At 33.4% G+C, this 16,506-nt stretch overlaps 1 protein-coding gene across 17 annotated transcripts in view; it reads left to right on the top strand.

Annotated features, from left to right (window-relative positions):
- BAZ2B (bromodomain adjacent to zinc finger domain 2B) overlaps window positions 1-16,506 on the top strand; it is a 294,239-nt gene that overhangs the window by 202,835 nt on the left and 74,898 nt on the right. For 14 of the 17 annotated variants that reach the window (XM_054699769.1, XM_054699762.1, XM_054699767.1 and 11 more), the window contains 3 exons: window positions 5,434-5,622; window positions 9,618-9,785; window positions 10,669-10,862. In XM_054699769.1, coding sequence (XP_054555744.1) covers window positions 5,434-5,622; window positions 9,618-9,785; window positions 10,669-10,862 — 551 coding nt within the window. The remainder of the gene's footprint in view (window positions 1-5,433; window positions 5,623-9,617; window positions 9,786-10,668; window positions 10,863-16,506) is intronic. The other 3 variants (XM_054699765.1, XM_054699764.1, XM_054699766.1) reach the window with 2 other exon arrangements.

Here is a 16,506-nt window from a genome sequence, read left to right as displayed (position 1 = left end):
ATTATATTAATTTCTAATTTCACAAAAAGCTTTTAGTAACTTTGTGAATGGTTTTGTAGTTAGAGCAGAGAAAAAATAAAGTGTAATTTCAATCATTTAAAGACTAACTCCTGATTATTCTAACCGTTAGAAACAAGAGAAAAACAAAGAATTGATACTATTTAGCGTTGTCCACAGCATGTATTAGGAAGTATTGTCCCAACTGATAACTGTTTGCTTTTTTTTTTGGCACTATTTCACAAAAAATGATTTCATAAAGGCCAGTTTTAGAGTAAAATGAAGAAGTGGCTCTTTCCTTCACAACATCCCTTAGTTATGGTATAATAAAATATGTTTTTTAAACAATTGTAAATGTTAAAAGATAACCAGATTGTGTCTGTTGGGAGATCAAGGAATACTTCCTGTGTAATGTTTTTTGAGATGGTTTAGAAAAGATAGATGGGATTATAAAAGGCAAAAGTAATCAAAGCACATGTTATATAGGCTTGGTGGTTATGAAGTGGAAGAAATAATGTGACTAAAAATACAAGAGGAATGTTTGTTAAATATCATTATGTTTAAGACTATACCAGGTATTGGTGATACTGAGATCTGTAAGATTCTGCCTTTGCTCTCAAGGCACTAAAATTGTACTTTAGAATTCATTTGCTTAGAGATGATAAATAAAACAGTAGAAGAACATGGAAGAAAGCATAGAAAGAATAAGAAAAGATAATTGGTCAAAAAAGAGAGAAGAATGAGAAGAATTAAAAATTGTGGGTTCTAGTGATTAGGAAAACTTTAGTAACTTTACAGAAAAAAAATGAAAGGAAGACTTAGTACAAATATAGCAGCTTATGAGTATGCAGGAAGTAGACATACAGATATAAGACTTTTTCTTTCAAGGTTGACACAGAAGAGATAGTGATGGAATTGAGGTGGGAGGATATAGTAATAGATAAGGCCATTCGGCATGGTAGAAGATTGCGACAGACTATGCTGAGCAATAAGGAAAAGGAAATGTGGAAACTGGTTAGAATAAAATTTAAGAGTTTAAAGATTTTGGGAGCCTTTCCTAAGCAGCCTAGGGGTAAAGTCTCAGTGCTTTCACCGTTACACCTGAGTTCAATCCCTTGCCAGGGTGCCAGGGAGCTAGCTCACATATGGCACAGCAGACGTCTCCTGTCTAGCCCACTGCTCCCCTTAGCAGTGTATTTCAGTAAATCTGCTTGTTCTGCTCCCTTCTCTTGTCTCTGGTGAATTCTCTACCCCCTGTACCTCTGACCTACACACTAGTTCTTCTATGCCAAAAAAAAAAAGTAAATAAGTAAATTTAAAAAAATGAGTTTAAAGATTTTGGAGGTGGTAGATTTGGACTTGGTAGATGAAATCAAATATGTGACCTGAATGTTTTCAAGTAAGAGTTAAAGGTCATGTGAGAATTTAAAAAAAAATAGACTAGGAACAAATGGATTGGTGAAATAAGACGAAGGAAACTAGAAAGCATAATTGGAAGTGAACTGAAGATTCAAGATAATTTCCTATTCTGGTTGAAGACCTTTGGAATCCGTTCCATGGGATATGCCTCTTCTACTTTTAATGAGTAGTAATTGATTCTTTCTGTAAATACTTATTGTGTATCTGGGATCTCTTGCTGAGACTTGTTATGACAATAACCAGCTTCTTATGTTGAAACATTAACTAGCTGGTTTAATTGTATTATTGTGTAAAAAACCAGTATTACACTATTTAAATTATGTTCATACTGTGAGTTCTGTGCGCAAAAGGATTATGTCATATTCATCCTTGCATGTCAATTCCTAGACACAGCACCTAATACATAATAGATGGTTTTGTGAAGTGTTTGAATAACTGAAACTGTGGTATAAAGACAGAATAATTCTGGGAAATTTTTTTTTTTTTAAGATTTATTATTTATTTATTTGTTTATTTATTTATACAAGCACTGGGGTACAGTTGGAAGCACGGGAGGGTGAGAGAATTCACCAGAGCCAGAGTGGGGAGCAGAACAGGCAGAGTGATGAAATACACTGCTGAGGGGAGCAGCGGGCATGGCAGGAGAGGTCTGCGCGCCATGTGGGACCCTCGCCGGCAGCCGGGGATCGAACTGGCGCTGCAGAGGCTGCAGGCAGCTTTGCAGCCCAGTGCTCAACCGCTGCGCCACCAGGGGAGGCCCTATTCTGGGAAATTTTAATGGAACTAGTATCTATGTTTTTTAGAAGATGAGAGAAAGTACTAAAATTACATATAGCATTTTAGAGCCTTTTAAAGAGGAAGATACACTTTTTAAAAAAAGATTTATTTACTTATCCATACAAGAACTGGGGTACAGGCCAGAGGTATCGGGGGTGGTGAGAGGATTCACCAGAGATGGAGTGGGGAACAAAACAGGCAGATTGACCGAAATACACTGCTGAGGGGAGCAGTGGGTGAGCCAGGAGAGGTCTTGCACCATGTGGGTAACTCCCTGGCCGGGGATCGAACTTGTGCTGAAGTGGCTGCTGATAGTTTCATAGGTTGCGTCTTAACACCTTGTGCCACCAGGGAGGCCCCAAAGATACACTTTTTTAAAAAACCACTGACTTAACATATTTTTGCAGTAAAGGCAAAATATAATAAAAATTATGAAATCATTTATTTTCTGTGGTACACCTTTATCATTCATATGTAACAGAAAGTCTCTAGTGATGTAATTTTGTTAATAATATGGTATCATTATAATCATTATAATGTGGTCTTAGTCTTTTTTTACTAAATATAAAAGTGAATCTTTTCTCACTAACAAGGAATAGGCACTATGGATTCCATTGTCTCTTAAGTGCTTTCTATGCTTTACTTAACTTTACCAAAAATTTCATAAGAAAGAATAAGGAAATAGGACTATGGTAGCCTTGTTATAATGTTGCCAGTCATACAAGTAACTTTGTGTATGCTACTATATGTTTTTTTTTTCTTTGAATGTGAGGTGACCGAAGGTAATATTTTGTTGAAATTTCATACACAGCTCCTCCTAGATGTCATTTTAGAGTTTTTTTTAAAGAACTTTTTTGCTATCAAAATGGTATATGATTGATTCTTAATCATTGCCTAAATGAAAATCCCCAACTGGTATGTGCTTTTCAACTTGCTTATCAAGAAAATGAATGTAGGGCCTCCCAGGTGGCGCAGCGGTTGAGCACTGGGCTGTGAAGCTGCCCGCAGCCTCTGCAGCACTGGTTCAATCCCCAGCCACCAGCAAGGGTCCCATATGGCACGACAGACCTCTCCTGCTGCGCCCGCTGCTCCCCTCAGCAGTGTATTTCGTCAGTCTGTCTGTTCTGTTCCCTCCTTTGGCTCTGGTGACTTTTCTCACCCTCCCGCACTTCTGACTGTATAAATAAATAAATAAATAAATAAATAAATAAATCTTTAAAAAAAAAAAAAGAAGAAAATGAATGTAGTCAGATATCTAACTGATCACTATGTGATTTATTAATAAAACATTTGACTAAAACCAGGCATTTTCTTTATTAGAGAATGTATCTGAGTTTTGAGAATTGGCTTAAATAATTGTACAATTTTTCTGTGACCTATCACCATTCTTAAAGATAGTGATTTTATCAGTAGCATACCCTATTTTTTTTTTTTTGTCTCTTCCTCAGTGCTAACACTGTCTAGAAATCTGATAATGAAAGTACCAAGCTCACAGATTTTCTGTTTAGACTTGAATGAGCAAACACGAAGATTGGCTGACTTGGAAAAGATACCAAATTTGTGTTCTTCCCTCATGCTCTTCCCTCAGTTTCTTTGTAGGCCTTCAAGATTCAAATGTGAGGGGGGTGCATTTTGAGCTCTTTTCTTTGAGATCTAGTTTTTGCTTTGATGTAGTGGGACTATGACCCTCTATCAGAACTTTTTTTTTTTTTTAAGATTTATTTATTTATCCATGCAAGAACTGGGGTAGTACAGGCCAGAGGTGCAGGGGTGAGAGGATTCACCAGAGAGAGAGAAAGGAACAGAACAGGCAGAATGACTGAAATTCACTGCTGAGGGGAGCAGCAGGCTAGACAGATAGCTATCCATAGCCTCTGCAGCACGAGTTCAATCCCTGGCCGAGCTACCCACATGGTGAAATAGACCTCTCCTGTCTTGCCCACTGCTCCCCTCAGCGGTGTATTTCAGTCAATCTGCCAGGGAGGCCTATCAGAACTTTTTACATTGAATGCCCATATAAGACTTAACTTTACTCAATTTATTTAAATCTTTCTACTACAATAAAGAGTATAGTGTCATGTCAATAGAGTATATAGGGCTAACATTAGCCTTTGAGGGTAGATTGTCACCTTTTTGGTGACTACCTGTTGGTTTTGGGGACTAAAAAGGCAAAGGAGAAGTATCACTGATAACTAAATGATAACTAAATAACTAAAGTATCACTGATAATAACAAGTATGCTTATTTTTAAATTTATTTCAAGAATTATGTTAAAACTAATGCAATGTACAGTCAGTTCTGTTATAAAGAGAGGATAATAAAGATACCTTATTTTTATTTTAACGTGGAATATAATGCCTTTCACACCATAAATTCTTAAGATAGCTGGAATTTGGGTTTGATATTCTGTTTTCATAGTATCAAGCTAGAGAAACTAGTTATTTCCTGGAAGTAAAAAGTAGATTTTTACATATTGAAAAGTTTCTGACAGATCTCTACAAACTGAAAATTAAAGTCATGTTTTTGATTGTATAACACTCCAAACTGGCATAGTACTAGAGTCTCTTCAGAGTAAAAGTGGAAACTGAAATGTTACACTGATTTCAGATTTTTTTAATCACAAAGTTTAAAAACATTTAATATATTGGTAACTACCCATGGATGCATTTAGAAATATCTTGATAAATTTATTCATCAAAAATATTTATGATGTCTTATACGTTACTTTGTAAGGCTAGAATCCATTTTTGTTTAATTCTCCTCACCTGAGAGGTATTGGATAAAGATCATAGTTTTAGTTCTGGCACATGAAACTTGGGAACACTGCCTAGAGTGTTGATAATTTGAGAAATGAGTGGGTGACAGATTCTGGACTTATTAGTTTTCAAATTTTTCATAATACTTTATTCTATATTATAAACGAAAGTTTGCCTCATGTCTACAGGTCAAACTATTATAATTAGTGAAAATTAGTTATGTAAAAATAATTTCTCAAATCTCAAAAATCAAAGTAAATAAGGTTATACTATTCATTTTTTAGCTATTTTTAGAGTGATACCATGTTTCTAGAAATAGCTTGTTCTGTGGGGTTTGAAGAGCAGAAATGCAAAAGAAAGAATGTAAAATAAATTTTTAATAGACAACAAATTAACTACATTTTAACTAAGTATGAACACTGAAATCAGATAAATTTCATCTGTCTTTACAGTACAACTTCAAGTGTGTTTTTTTCCCTCCCAGGACATTTATTCAGAGCAGCTGGGGATCAACCGTTTAACCTGTCCACAGTGTCGAGTGCCTTCCCAATGGTCAGCCACCCAGTCTTTGGTCTACATTCAGCCAGCTCAGGGCATTCAGAATTTGGTGGTTTGGGGACACTTGGTACACCCACAGCCTTAGCCGCACATCCCCAACTAGCATCTTTTCCAGGTAAACATCTGTTTTAAACAGTGTTTAAGGAAAGGAGGAAAGCTTAAAGATGTTTAAGCAGTAATTGTTAAATTGAACCCAAAAAATAGGCTAATGCCTGGTTTACTAAAACTTGTGCAAGAATTGGCTCAATACTGTTTATCATGTGCAAAAAAAAAAAAAAAAAAAAACCACTCTGGTTTCTAGGTGGCAATGCAATTAAATATTCAAGTATTTAGCTAGAGAGAAAGGTATCTGCCACAGAAGTGAACAATTAGGCCAAGTTTTTCCTCATGCTATTTATTAAAGTACAACATGCAAAAAATTACATATTGTAAATGTAGAGTTTGATATATTTTCCTCAGCTTTGTTTTTTTTTAAGTTATTTAACTTTCAGTGGAAAACTAAAGTTTAGTTCTTATAATGAATATCACCATATTTTTATTTCGAGTTGCAGCTTCTCTGCACTTAGGAAGGAAAATGAATTTGAGACAGATTTCCTTATTTTTCCATATTTGATTAAAGCAACTAGAGATTTGCATCATTTACATGGCAGGAAGCTGGGTATTATCCCAGATTCTACAAATGAAGGGAATTTAACAATATAGTAAAACATGAATTAAAACTTAACTCAGACAAACATACTATAATTTGTCTTGCTATATTATTTTGAAAGCCTAAACTTTAATGTGTTTCCAGTGATTAATTTTACTTTAATAAATTTTAGTAAAGGATGCATGTTTTACTACATGCAAAATTTAAAAATTAGACCATAATTCTAGAGACAAAACTATCTGAATTTAAATATGACTTTGCTACATTTTAACTATGAAATGAAAATGTGACCTCTCAGCTTCAGTTTACTCATTTGAAAAAAAGAGAATAATAATAATACCTGCCTACTAGGGTTCCTGTGAATATTCAGGAGATAAGCACTGTTCAGTGCTGAATGCAGTGTTTGAAACACATAATTAGTATGTAATTGGTAACTATCATTATTACTTTCTCTTGCCTACTTTAGTAGGTAATAATTGATCAAATGCTTCTTTATAGAATAAAAAGTTGATTAAATGTATATGTCAAGTACTATTTCTAGAATCATTGCCTGGAGAAAGGGAGTAGTGGGGAGGGGTAATGTGACTAGAATGTTAAAATAGTCAAATAAATCTCAATGTTTGCTTTAAAGACATATAAAAACTTATTTCATTCAGTTCATAGCAAGGTTGTTTTGCAAGATAAGCATCCAGTAGATACTTGTTGAGATACAGGATTGCTGAATAAAACGACAATACCTTCTGTACTGGAATGATAATTTAAAAGTATAAAATATTATTCCTCTGGATTTAAGTAAAGTTGGTACTTCCACTAAATAGAAAAAAAAAAAAAAAGACTTCCCTAACCTACACACATATTTACTCATTCTTTAATTACATAATGTTCTTTGAACATCTACTTTGTTTTATGCACTAGACCAAGTAATTGAGAAAGACACTAACACAGTATATGTTAAATTGCTTATGGTTTTTTTAGGAAATGGATAAACAGGCAATTACAAGAAAGAGTCTGTAGTGGTAAAAGTATGCCAGTTTAGGCTATTCCTGCTATTTAGAGTCCTTATTTTAGTTGCAGGTTTGGTATAATAATTTAAATTCCTTATAAATTATCCAAAAGGGTAGCTGGATTGCCAGATTTTTGAAATCACCTAATAAATGAGGAAGGAAAAAATTACTAGGAATTTTTAGTGGAAAAATTATATTAAATTTTATACACTTCTTAATTATTCCACTCTTCAGAATTAAATCAACAAATGCAAAATTATAGAATAGATAGTAGTATTATGTAATTATTTCTGTTTTATATTAATATAGTATTTCATGGAAGTTTCTTTTAAAATATTTTCATTATTTTGCTTGTTATATTTTTATATTACCATAAAGTTTTATATTACCATAAAGTTTTATAAAGTGTCCGACTATCAAGTATGAAAGATTTTAGAATTAGGCTATATTTTCTAGTTTCAAAATGAGATTCATTATATCCTATGAAATACTAGAATATTTCAGCTTAATATGATTAATGTTGCTATCGTGCTATTATCCCATCTTTGAATACATTTAGAAATGTATAAAGTACTGGTATGTGTAATTCTTACTTTATTTCCTTTAATCTATAAGCTAATATATGAATAGATAAAAATCTTTTTATCTTAAATTTGGAAGTTAAATAACTTTGTCACTGAACATTTATATTGTTTCCTATGAATAAAATATTAAACATTTGTATAGTTGATCATCTACCATTTTTATCTTTTGTTGATTCATCTTATTCACTTGTGTTTTACCTTTTACTTGTACTGTTAGCTCAAGCACATTTTCCAGTTTTTTTTTCTAATCTTTGCTGTATGCTTATTTATCATTGACATTTCAAAGTACATTTTTGTTTTTTTCTGAGTTTATGTCTAAAATATTTGAATCTTACTGTGCTTTGATTACCTTGGTTGTTACAAAGTCTGTACATTCAATGCTAGTGCTTTAATTAATATACTCTATTAAATAGCAAATATTTTGGGGAAATCTCAGTTCCTTTTTTTCAGCCATGCTATGGAACTTAATTTTCAAACATGTAAATAATGATAGATTCCAACAGTGGATAAATGATTAGTGCTTTTGTATAGTTATTCTTGGTCTAGTTCCCATCATTCAGTCATTGCTGAATACATATTGGTGTCATTTCATTAGCAATGCCTTCTTGCAGTGTGGAAGAAAAGCTTTTGCTGTTCTTTGCATATTCTGGCTTGTAGACCTTTCAGAATGGCAGCTGCCGTGAATATTTCACTTTTTCCAAAAACCCAGATATTACTATTAGATAATGAAGGTGTGCATTGCTTTACCCCCTATTTTTAATCAAAAGATATTCCTAGAAAAACAATAAAGATCATATGATATGATATACTGGCAATATTGAATTTTTCTCCATACTTTGAATTTTTTCTCTAATTTCTGTGATTGTTGCAATGAATGAAAGCTAAAACATAACATGGAAAATTGGCATGAAAGTTAGCCAGTTGGAGAAGATTGTTTCTGAGAGTTTAGAGGGGACAATATAAAGACTTTCCTTTATTTTTTTATCTCTCCTCTGTCTTCACCCATCCTTGAAAAATATGTTAAAAAATTTCACTTGTCTCCTTTTAGTTAAGAATCACTCTTTGAATATCTAAATTGAATTTGATGTTTTTCTGCCATTTAAGTAATTTTATAATGATAAATCATTGTTATCTGTGATTAATGAGAGGGAATGTAAATAAAATAAAATACCAGCTTTCTTAATTTTAGAGGAAGAAATGTTTAATATTATAAATGTTTAATATTTTAATGTGACTTACGTGTTTTTGAATTTTTTTTTAGCGGTTCTTATTTCTTAGACCAATAAAAAGGTGTACTGAGTTTGCTATACTTATGCTTTTGTTTGAATATAAATATTTTCTTCCATAAATGCATCTGAGGTATATTAGATTATAATAATTTTTATATTACTATTTAAACTACCCAATTTATCAGAACCACATTCACATTGTATCTAATTTGAGGAACTTCTTAACATGGATTGTAAATGGTAACCATGAAGTCTAAATTTTTTTAAAAAATTAATATTGTCTTAAGTATTTTGTTTCTTTAATGTCATAGAAAAATTATGGTATATCATCAAAGAGGTAGTTTTTTAATATTTCAAATTTTCCATTTTATTTTTCAAACTTTTGTTCATCAGAAACTTGAACTCAAGGAAACTGCCAAGTGAAGATGCTTGGGTACTATCTTAATGAGAGTAATGATGAGTGTATAATTTCTAATTTAGATATCTTAAAATTATAAAGATGATCAGAATTATGTGTAATTCAGCAATTCTGTTCCAAGATGAAACTTGAAAAAAATTTTTTAGGGATAAAATATTAAAATCATTTTTATGTTAATTAGGAAGTTAATTCAAGTATTTATGTTTGTTTGGTATTTGGTTTTGAGGTACAGAATGGTGGCGAACAGCAGATGTCCATACTCGTACAGGGGCTACCTTCTTTCCACCATTACTGGGAATTCCACCACTGTTTGCTCCTTCAGCCCAGAATCATGATTCTGCTTCATTCCATTCAAGAACTTCAGGAAAAAGTAATCGAAATGGTCCTGAAAAAGGTATACATATTAATTGAATTGAAGGGCTACAAACCCTCTATTCTAATAATCTTATCAGTAGACTTCAGTTTTAATAGCACTTAGATAGTATTGTGCTAGATACTTTCACATTGGAAGTGTTTCATGTTGAAAAATTATCATTTTGCAAGGTTCAAATAAGTTATTCCAGGAAATACTGCTTTCATGTGAATGTGGCATAATCAGGATTTGAACCCAGATTTCCTAGTTTTCCATCCCACTGCTTTTCCTCTGTATTCCATTAGGTCCTTTAGGTAACTGAATATATTGCTTCTTCTGTGATTAAGCATTAAATTCGTGAAAACTAATGTCGTAGTACTCCTTTTTGCTTTAAATGGTCATTAATATTTTTGTCAATCATAACTATTATTAGAATGTTATTTGTGTATTATAATGGTTTATTCTCTTTTTTCTTGAGTGTTTTGAGGAGTTTTCTCTGAAAGATATAATATTTGCATTTAGTTATATTTCTAAACATTTTAAAAATTAAAATGAAATTCATATACATGTGAAATTAACCATTTTAAAGTAGCATTAATGTACCCAAATGTTACGGAACCACCACCTCTCTAATTTTTAAAACATTTTCATCAACCTAAGGAAAACTCCATATCTGTTATGCAGTTTCTCCTATTTTTCCCTCCCTCCAGTTCCTGATAAACTACCAGAATGCACTTTATCTCTATGGATCTGCCTATTGTGAATATCTCAAATAGATGGTATCTTACGATATGTGAGATGTCTGGCTTCTTTCATTTAGTTTAAGGTTTTCAATAGTTATCTACATTGTAGCATGTATCATTACTTCATTTGTTTTTATGGCTGAATAGCATTCTATTGTATAAATGTTTATTTTATTTTCAAGGTGTAAATGGATCAATAAATGGAAACAGCGCATCATCTGTATCTGGCATCAATACATCTGTACTATCTACTACTGCTTCAAGTTCCGTGGGACAAACTAAAAGTATAAGCTCAGGAGGAGGAAATCGAAAATGTAATCAGGAGCAAAACAAAAACCAGCCTTTAGATGCTAGAGCTGACAAAATTAAAGATAAGGTAAGGTATTCTTTGAAGGACAAATATATATCTTTAAATATTTATATGTATGCATGTATTTACCCATTCTAAAGCTAAAACCACTAGAATATATGGAATAATTTATTATGCATTACCAACTCCTCTATTTTTGCAGATGTTTATTTTTATGATGTACTAATATTATGTATTTAAAAAAATTAAAACTATCACCACTAATATAAATAATAACAACTAAGATTTATAGAGAACTGAATACATACCAGCTCTGCTCTAATTGCTTTACATTCAATATCCATTTCATTCTTCCCTGTGCCCCTAATGAGACAGGTATTATTGCAAATGCAAAACAGATTTCCAAAATAGTAGGTGGGTAAGTGACAAGGATTTGAAGCCAGTGCAGGTTAACTCCAGAATCCATGCTTTAGGAAAGCATAAGCAAAATTCTCTTTGTTGAGAACATATTTAAATATACAAAGTAGTTATAGTAGTGTTATAATCCTGTGTGTTCATTATTCAGTTCCAACCATTATCATCTCATAGCCAATTTAATTTCCTTATATCCCTGACTCTGCAAGTTATCACTTTTATTGCCTCTCTGCTTTCAATTCATCCCTTTCACCTTTGCCAGTTGGCAGAGTGTTAGACCTTGTCAATACAGGGTGCTATAGAAACACTAGAAGAGGCTTCTGTTTCGGTTTCCAATGTTAACTTCTTGATCTTATTATGTGACTGTTGGTGGATGACTTTCTTGACAGCTGGTAGCTACTCTGTCAGTTGTGTTAAGGAGACCTACTAGGGTACACTGTCTAGTGAGTTTTACTGGTATCTGAACAGGCAGCTTATTAGTAGTTTTGCTGGTTTCTTAGTGAGTACCTTTCTAATTAATTTTACTGGGACCACGGTTAGGAAGTTCCCAGTCAGTTTTTTTTGGCACTGCAGCAGACAGTGCTTCCTGTGTCAGTCTTGACCTGCAATACCTCACTGATCTCTGACACCAGTGAACAACAGACACCTTGTTTCCAGCAGTCTCCCAAATCCCTTAGTAATGAAAGACTGTACTTCCCTTAAGATCATGATTTTTATAATTCATTGCTTTTGTAATTTACTGCCTCTTTTTTTATTTTTATAAGTTTGTCCTTTAACTTGCCAGAAAATACTGTTGAAATGTTCGTAACTTTTGATTGTACTCAATCTTGTTGCTCCATCATTTCAACATTTCTCCTTTTCAGGCCTCCTATTGGCATTTTTCTATGGTTAAATGTTTATTTAGTTATAATTCATCTCATGATTTATCCACTACTGTTGTCTGTTCTTTAAGCACAAATCTTTGCTTTCATGTGACCCAGTGTCCCTTTGGATGTTCTTTTTCATAAAGAGTCTTAAATGTTCATGAAATTAATCTCTCTCTTTGATCATATTTTTCTATATTTTCTATTTTGATCATATTTGTCTGTTTTTCCTGATGTGAAATATAAAAACTATTTTTTTTACCCTTACCAAAGAAATGCCCTATTTTTTTTCTTTTTTATCTTCTCTATAGCATTTATTGCTATATGGAACACTTTGCTTTTATATTAATTATCTGTCTACTTTGCCAGACCTTGACTACCATAAAAATTTCTTGTAAAAAAGGACTCTCTCAGACATCATTGTGGTCTAACACCTAGAAAGATATATGTGGCATGTTATTTGTAAATACTTGGTAACTGAAACACTATCTGCATAAAGAAGACTAAAGCTAAATAAGGAGTGCAATACATAAACTAAAATTGTGTTGATAGATACTGCCATGACCCCAGCATAAGGGGGTCACATAAATTCATAAAGCATTCCATATGCTTAGAAAATAGAAATTGAAGGTTTAAATAGATGTAGAGATATGAGATGTAGGAGATTAAAGGTTCAAAAGAGGGGATGGTAAAATTTGAAGAAAGCTATGGAAGCAGAATACACCAAATGGCAGATTGAATCAGTAGCCTCAAAAATAATAATGCATACAGAACCCAAGTAGAAAAGAGAGAAATGTGAAGAAAAAATGAAGAAATACTTTGAGAAGGATCTGACTCCAGTAGGAAAGGCAGCATAAGGATAGTGGGTATTTCAGAAGGGGAACAGAGAGAAAGTTACAGAGAACTTTTTCTCTGTAAGAAATAATACAGGAAAATTTTCCAAACCCTAGAAGGGACCCTAACTGTATAAGTCTGTGAAGTTTAATGTGCTCCTGGTTATGCCTATATGCAATAAAACCTATACCAAGACATAGTCACAAAACTACCAAGACTTCAAAGGAATATTAAAGGTGACTAGAAAATAAAGCAGGTAATTTATGAAGGTACTCCCATCAGGTTTACATCATACGTCTCTGAAATAACCAAACAAAGAAGGGAAGAATGGAATAACGCATTCAAAATACTTGAAAGATAAAACCTTCCAACTAAGAATACTATATCCTGCAAGTTACCCTTTCAAAGGTGAGGGAGACATAAAGTCCTTCCCAGACAAACAGAAGCGAAGGAACTTACAAATACTCCACCTCCCCTACAATAAATATTAAAAGTTCTTCTATCTATATCAGAGGCAAGGAAATACACATAAAAAATTGGATGAGGAAATAAATAGAACAAGAAACTAAAGACAATGGCAGTAATAAATTCTCATATATCAATAATCAACCTAAATGGAAATAGATTGACCTCACCAATCAAAAGTCACAGAGAGGGTGATTAGATATGAACACAAAACCCAACTTGACACTGTCTCCATGGGACTTGTCTGAGCTCCATGGATAACCATAGACTCCGAGTAAATGGTTGGAAAACATCTATAAGCAAAGGGGACTCCCCACCAAAAAAAGTAAGGACAGCCATATTTATATAAAATAAAATAGACTTTCATCTCAAAAAGATACAAGAGATAGGTATGGACATTATATAATGGCTAAGTTATTAGTACATCAGGAAAAAATAACACTCATCAAAATACAAAAGGGAACTATTAACAAATATAAAAGCAGGTATTGGCGCCGACACAATTGTACTTCAGTACCCTACATTCATCAGTGGACACATCAACCCGAAAGAAAATCACATGGAAACAGTCACCTCAAACATGGAATTAATAGACATGGGCTTAATAGACATTTATAGGACATTACATTCCAAAAAAGCTGAGTACACATTCTTCTGAAGTGCACATGGAACATTCTCGAGAACAGACAAAATATTGGGTCACAAAACATGTTTCAATAAATTCATAAAGATTGAAATCATATGAAGTTATCTTCTGATTAAAATAATATCAAGTTAGAAATCAACCACAAAAAAGGAAGTGGAGGGGGGATTCTAACAGTTGGACAATGAGCAATAGACTGGACATAAAGGACAATTGGGGTAATGATGAATTAAGGAGAAATTTAAAATATTTACAAATGACATGGACCTCTCTGGTGGCACAGTGGCTGAGCGCTGGATTGTGAAGTTGCCCGCAGCCTCTGCAGCGCCAGTTCGATCCCCAGCCACTGGGTGAGGGTCCCACATGGCACGCAGACCTCTCCTGCTGTCCGCTGCTCCCCTCAGCAGTGTACCTTGGTCCTTCTGCCAGTTCTGCTCCCTGCTCTGGCTCTGGTGAATTCTCTCACCCTCCCGTGCTTCTGACTGTACCCAGTGCTTGTATAAATAAAATAAATAAATCTTTTAAAAAAATATTTACAGGGCCTCCCGGTGGCGCAGTGGTTGAGCGCTGGCTGGGTTGCGAGGCTGCCTGCAGCCTCTGCAGCGCTAGTTCGATTCCCAGCTGCTTCCCGGCCACTGCAGGAGGGTCCCACATGGTGCGCAGACCTCTCCTGCTGCCCGCTGCTCCCCTCAGCAGTGTACTTTGGTCCTTCTGCCTGCTCTGCTTCCCGCTCTGGCTCTGGTGAATTCTCTCATCCGCCCGCGCTTCTGACTGTACCCAGTGCTTGTATAAATAAATAAATAAATAAATAAAAATATATATTAAAAAAAAAATTTACAAATGACAGTTGAAAATAATATAAGCAAACCTTTGGAACACACCAAAAACACTACTAAGAGGGTAGTATATAACTATTTTTTTAGTAGTTATATACTACTAAGAGGGTAGTATATAACTATTTGTATATAACTATACAAATCTGCATCAAGAAATAAGATAGCTGTCAAATAAATAACCTCACATCCTAAATGGGTAGGAAAAAAGAACAAAATCAAAAGCCAGTAGAAGCAAGAAATAATAAAAATTAGAGCAGAAATAATTGAAATAGAAATAAAGACTGTACAAAATATCAAAAAATTTCTTTTTTTAAAAAAATAGATAAATGTTAGCTAGTCTAACAGAAAAAAAGGGGAGAAAACTAATAAGTAGATCTAGAAATAAAAGAGAAGTTACAGCAGACAGTTCAAATACAGAGAATCATAAGAGACTGCTATGAACATCTATATGCCAATAAATTAAATAACCTAGCATAAAGAGACAAATTCATTGAAGTATTTAGATTTCTCAGACTGAATTAGGAAGTAAAGAAAATCTGAACAGAACAATCACAAGCAAGGGAATTTAAATAATAATCAAAAGATTCCTGAAATGCAAAAGCCCAGGAACATATGGTTTCACCAGTGAGTTCTACCAACCTTCAAAGATAAACTGGTACCTATCCATCTCAAACCCTATCAAAATATTGAGGAGAAGGGAATATTTTCAAATATATTTATGAGATGAAAATTACTCATACTAAAGGCAGACAAGAGCATCACAGAAAAAAATAGAATACTACAGACCTTCATCATTGATGAAAATAAATGCAGAAGTCCTCAACAAAATCTCACCAATTCAAATTCAACAACACATGAAAAGGATTATATATTTTGACCAAGTGTGATTTATTGCAGGGACACAGTGTGGATCAAATCCACAAATTGATTAATGTGATTTACTACATCAACAAAAGGGAAGATGAAACTCATATGATCTTATCTCAATGCAGAGAAAGCATTTGCTAAGATTCAACATCCATTATTAGAAAAACTCTCAACAAAGTTGGGGTACAAGGAACATACCTAAATATAGCAAGTACACCATATATGGTCATACTATATATTTGTTATACCATATATGACAGAACCACACCTAACGTCATAGTAAGATAAGAAACTTGCTCATCTTGAGATGAGTAAGGTGAGAAACTGAAAGCTTTTCCGCTAAGATCAGGTATAAGACAAAGATATCCATTCTCACCACTACTATTCTAAATAGTATTGGAAGTTCTAGCTAGAACAATTAGACAAGAGAAAGATATGAATGGAATCCAAATTGGGAAAAAAATAAAAGTATCAGTGTTTGCAGATGACATGATTAACTGCATAGAAACCCCTAAAGGCTCCACTTAAAAAAAAAACCCCACAAAAAGCCACACAACAATTAGAGGTGATCAGTACAGTGGGCTGTAATATCAATTTACAAAAATTGATTGTGTTCCTATATGCAAATAATAACCTAGAAGAGAAAAAAATCAAGAAAAACATTTCTCTTTACTATTACATCAAAAACAGTTAAATCCCTAAGAATATACTAAACAAAAGAGGTGGAGGACTGGCCAGTTAATACTGTAAGACATTGTTCAAATAAATAGAAGACAGAGAGAATGGGA

This window comes from Talpa occidentalis, unplaced genomic scaffold (genome assembly GCF_014898055.3).
Source record: "Talpa occidentalis isolate TD23 unplaced genomic scaffold, MPIMG_talOcc4v2.1 talOcc4.3, whole genome shotgun sequence".
NCBI lineage: Eukaryota > Metazoa > Chordata > Mammalia > Eulipotyphla > Talpidae > Talpa > Talpa occidentalis.
This window is presented reverse-complemented; position numbering and strand designations above follow the sequence as displayed.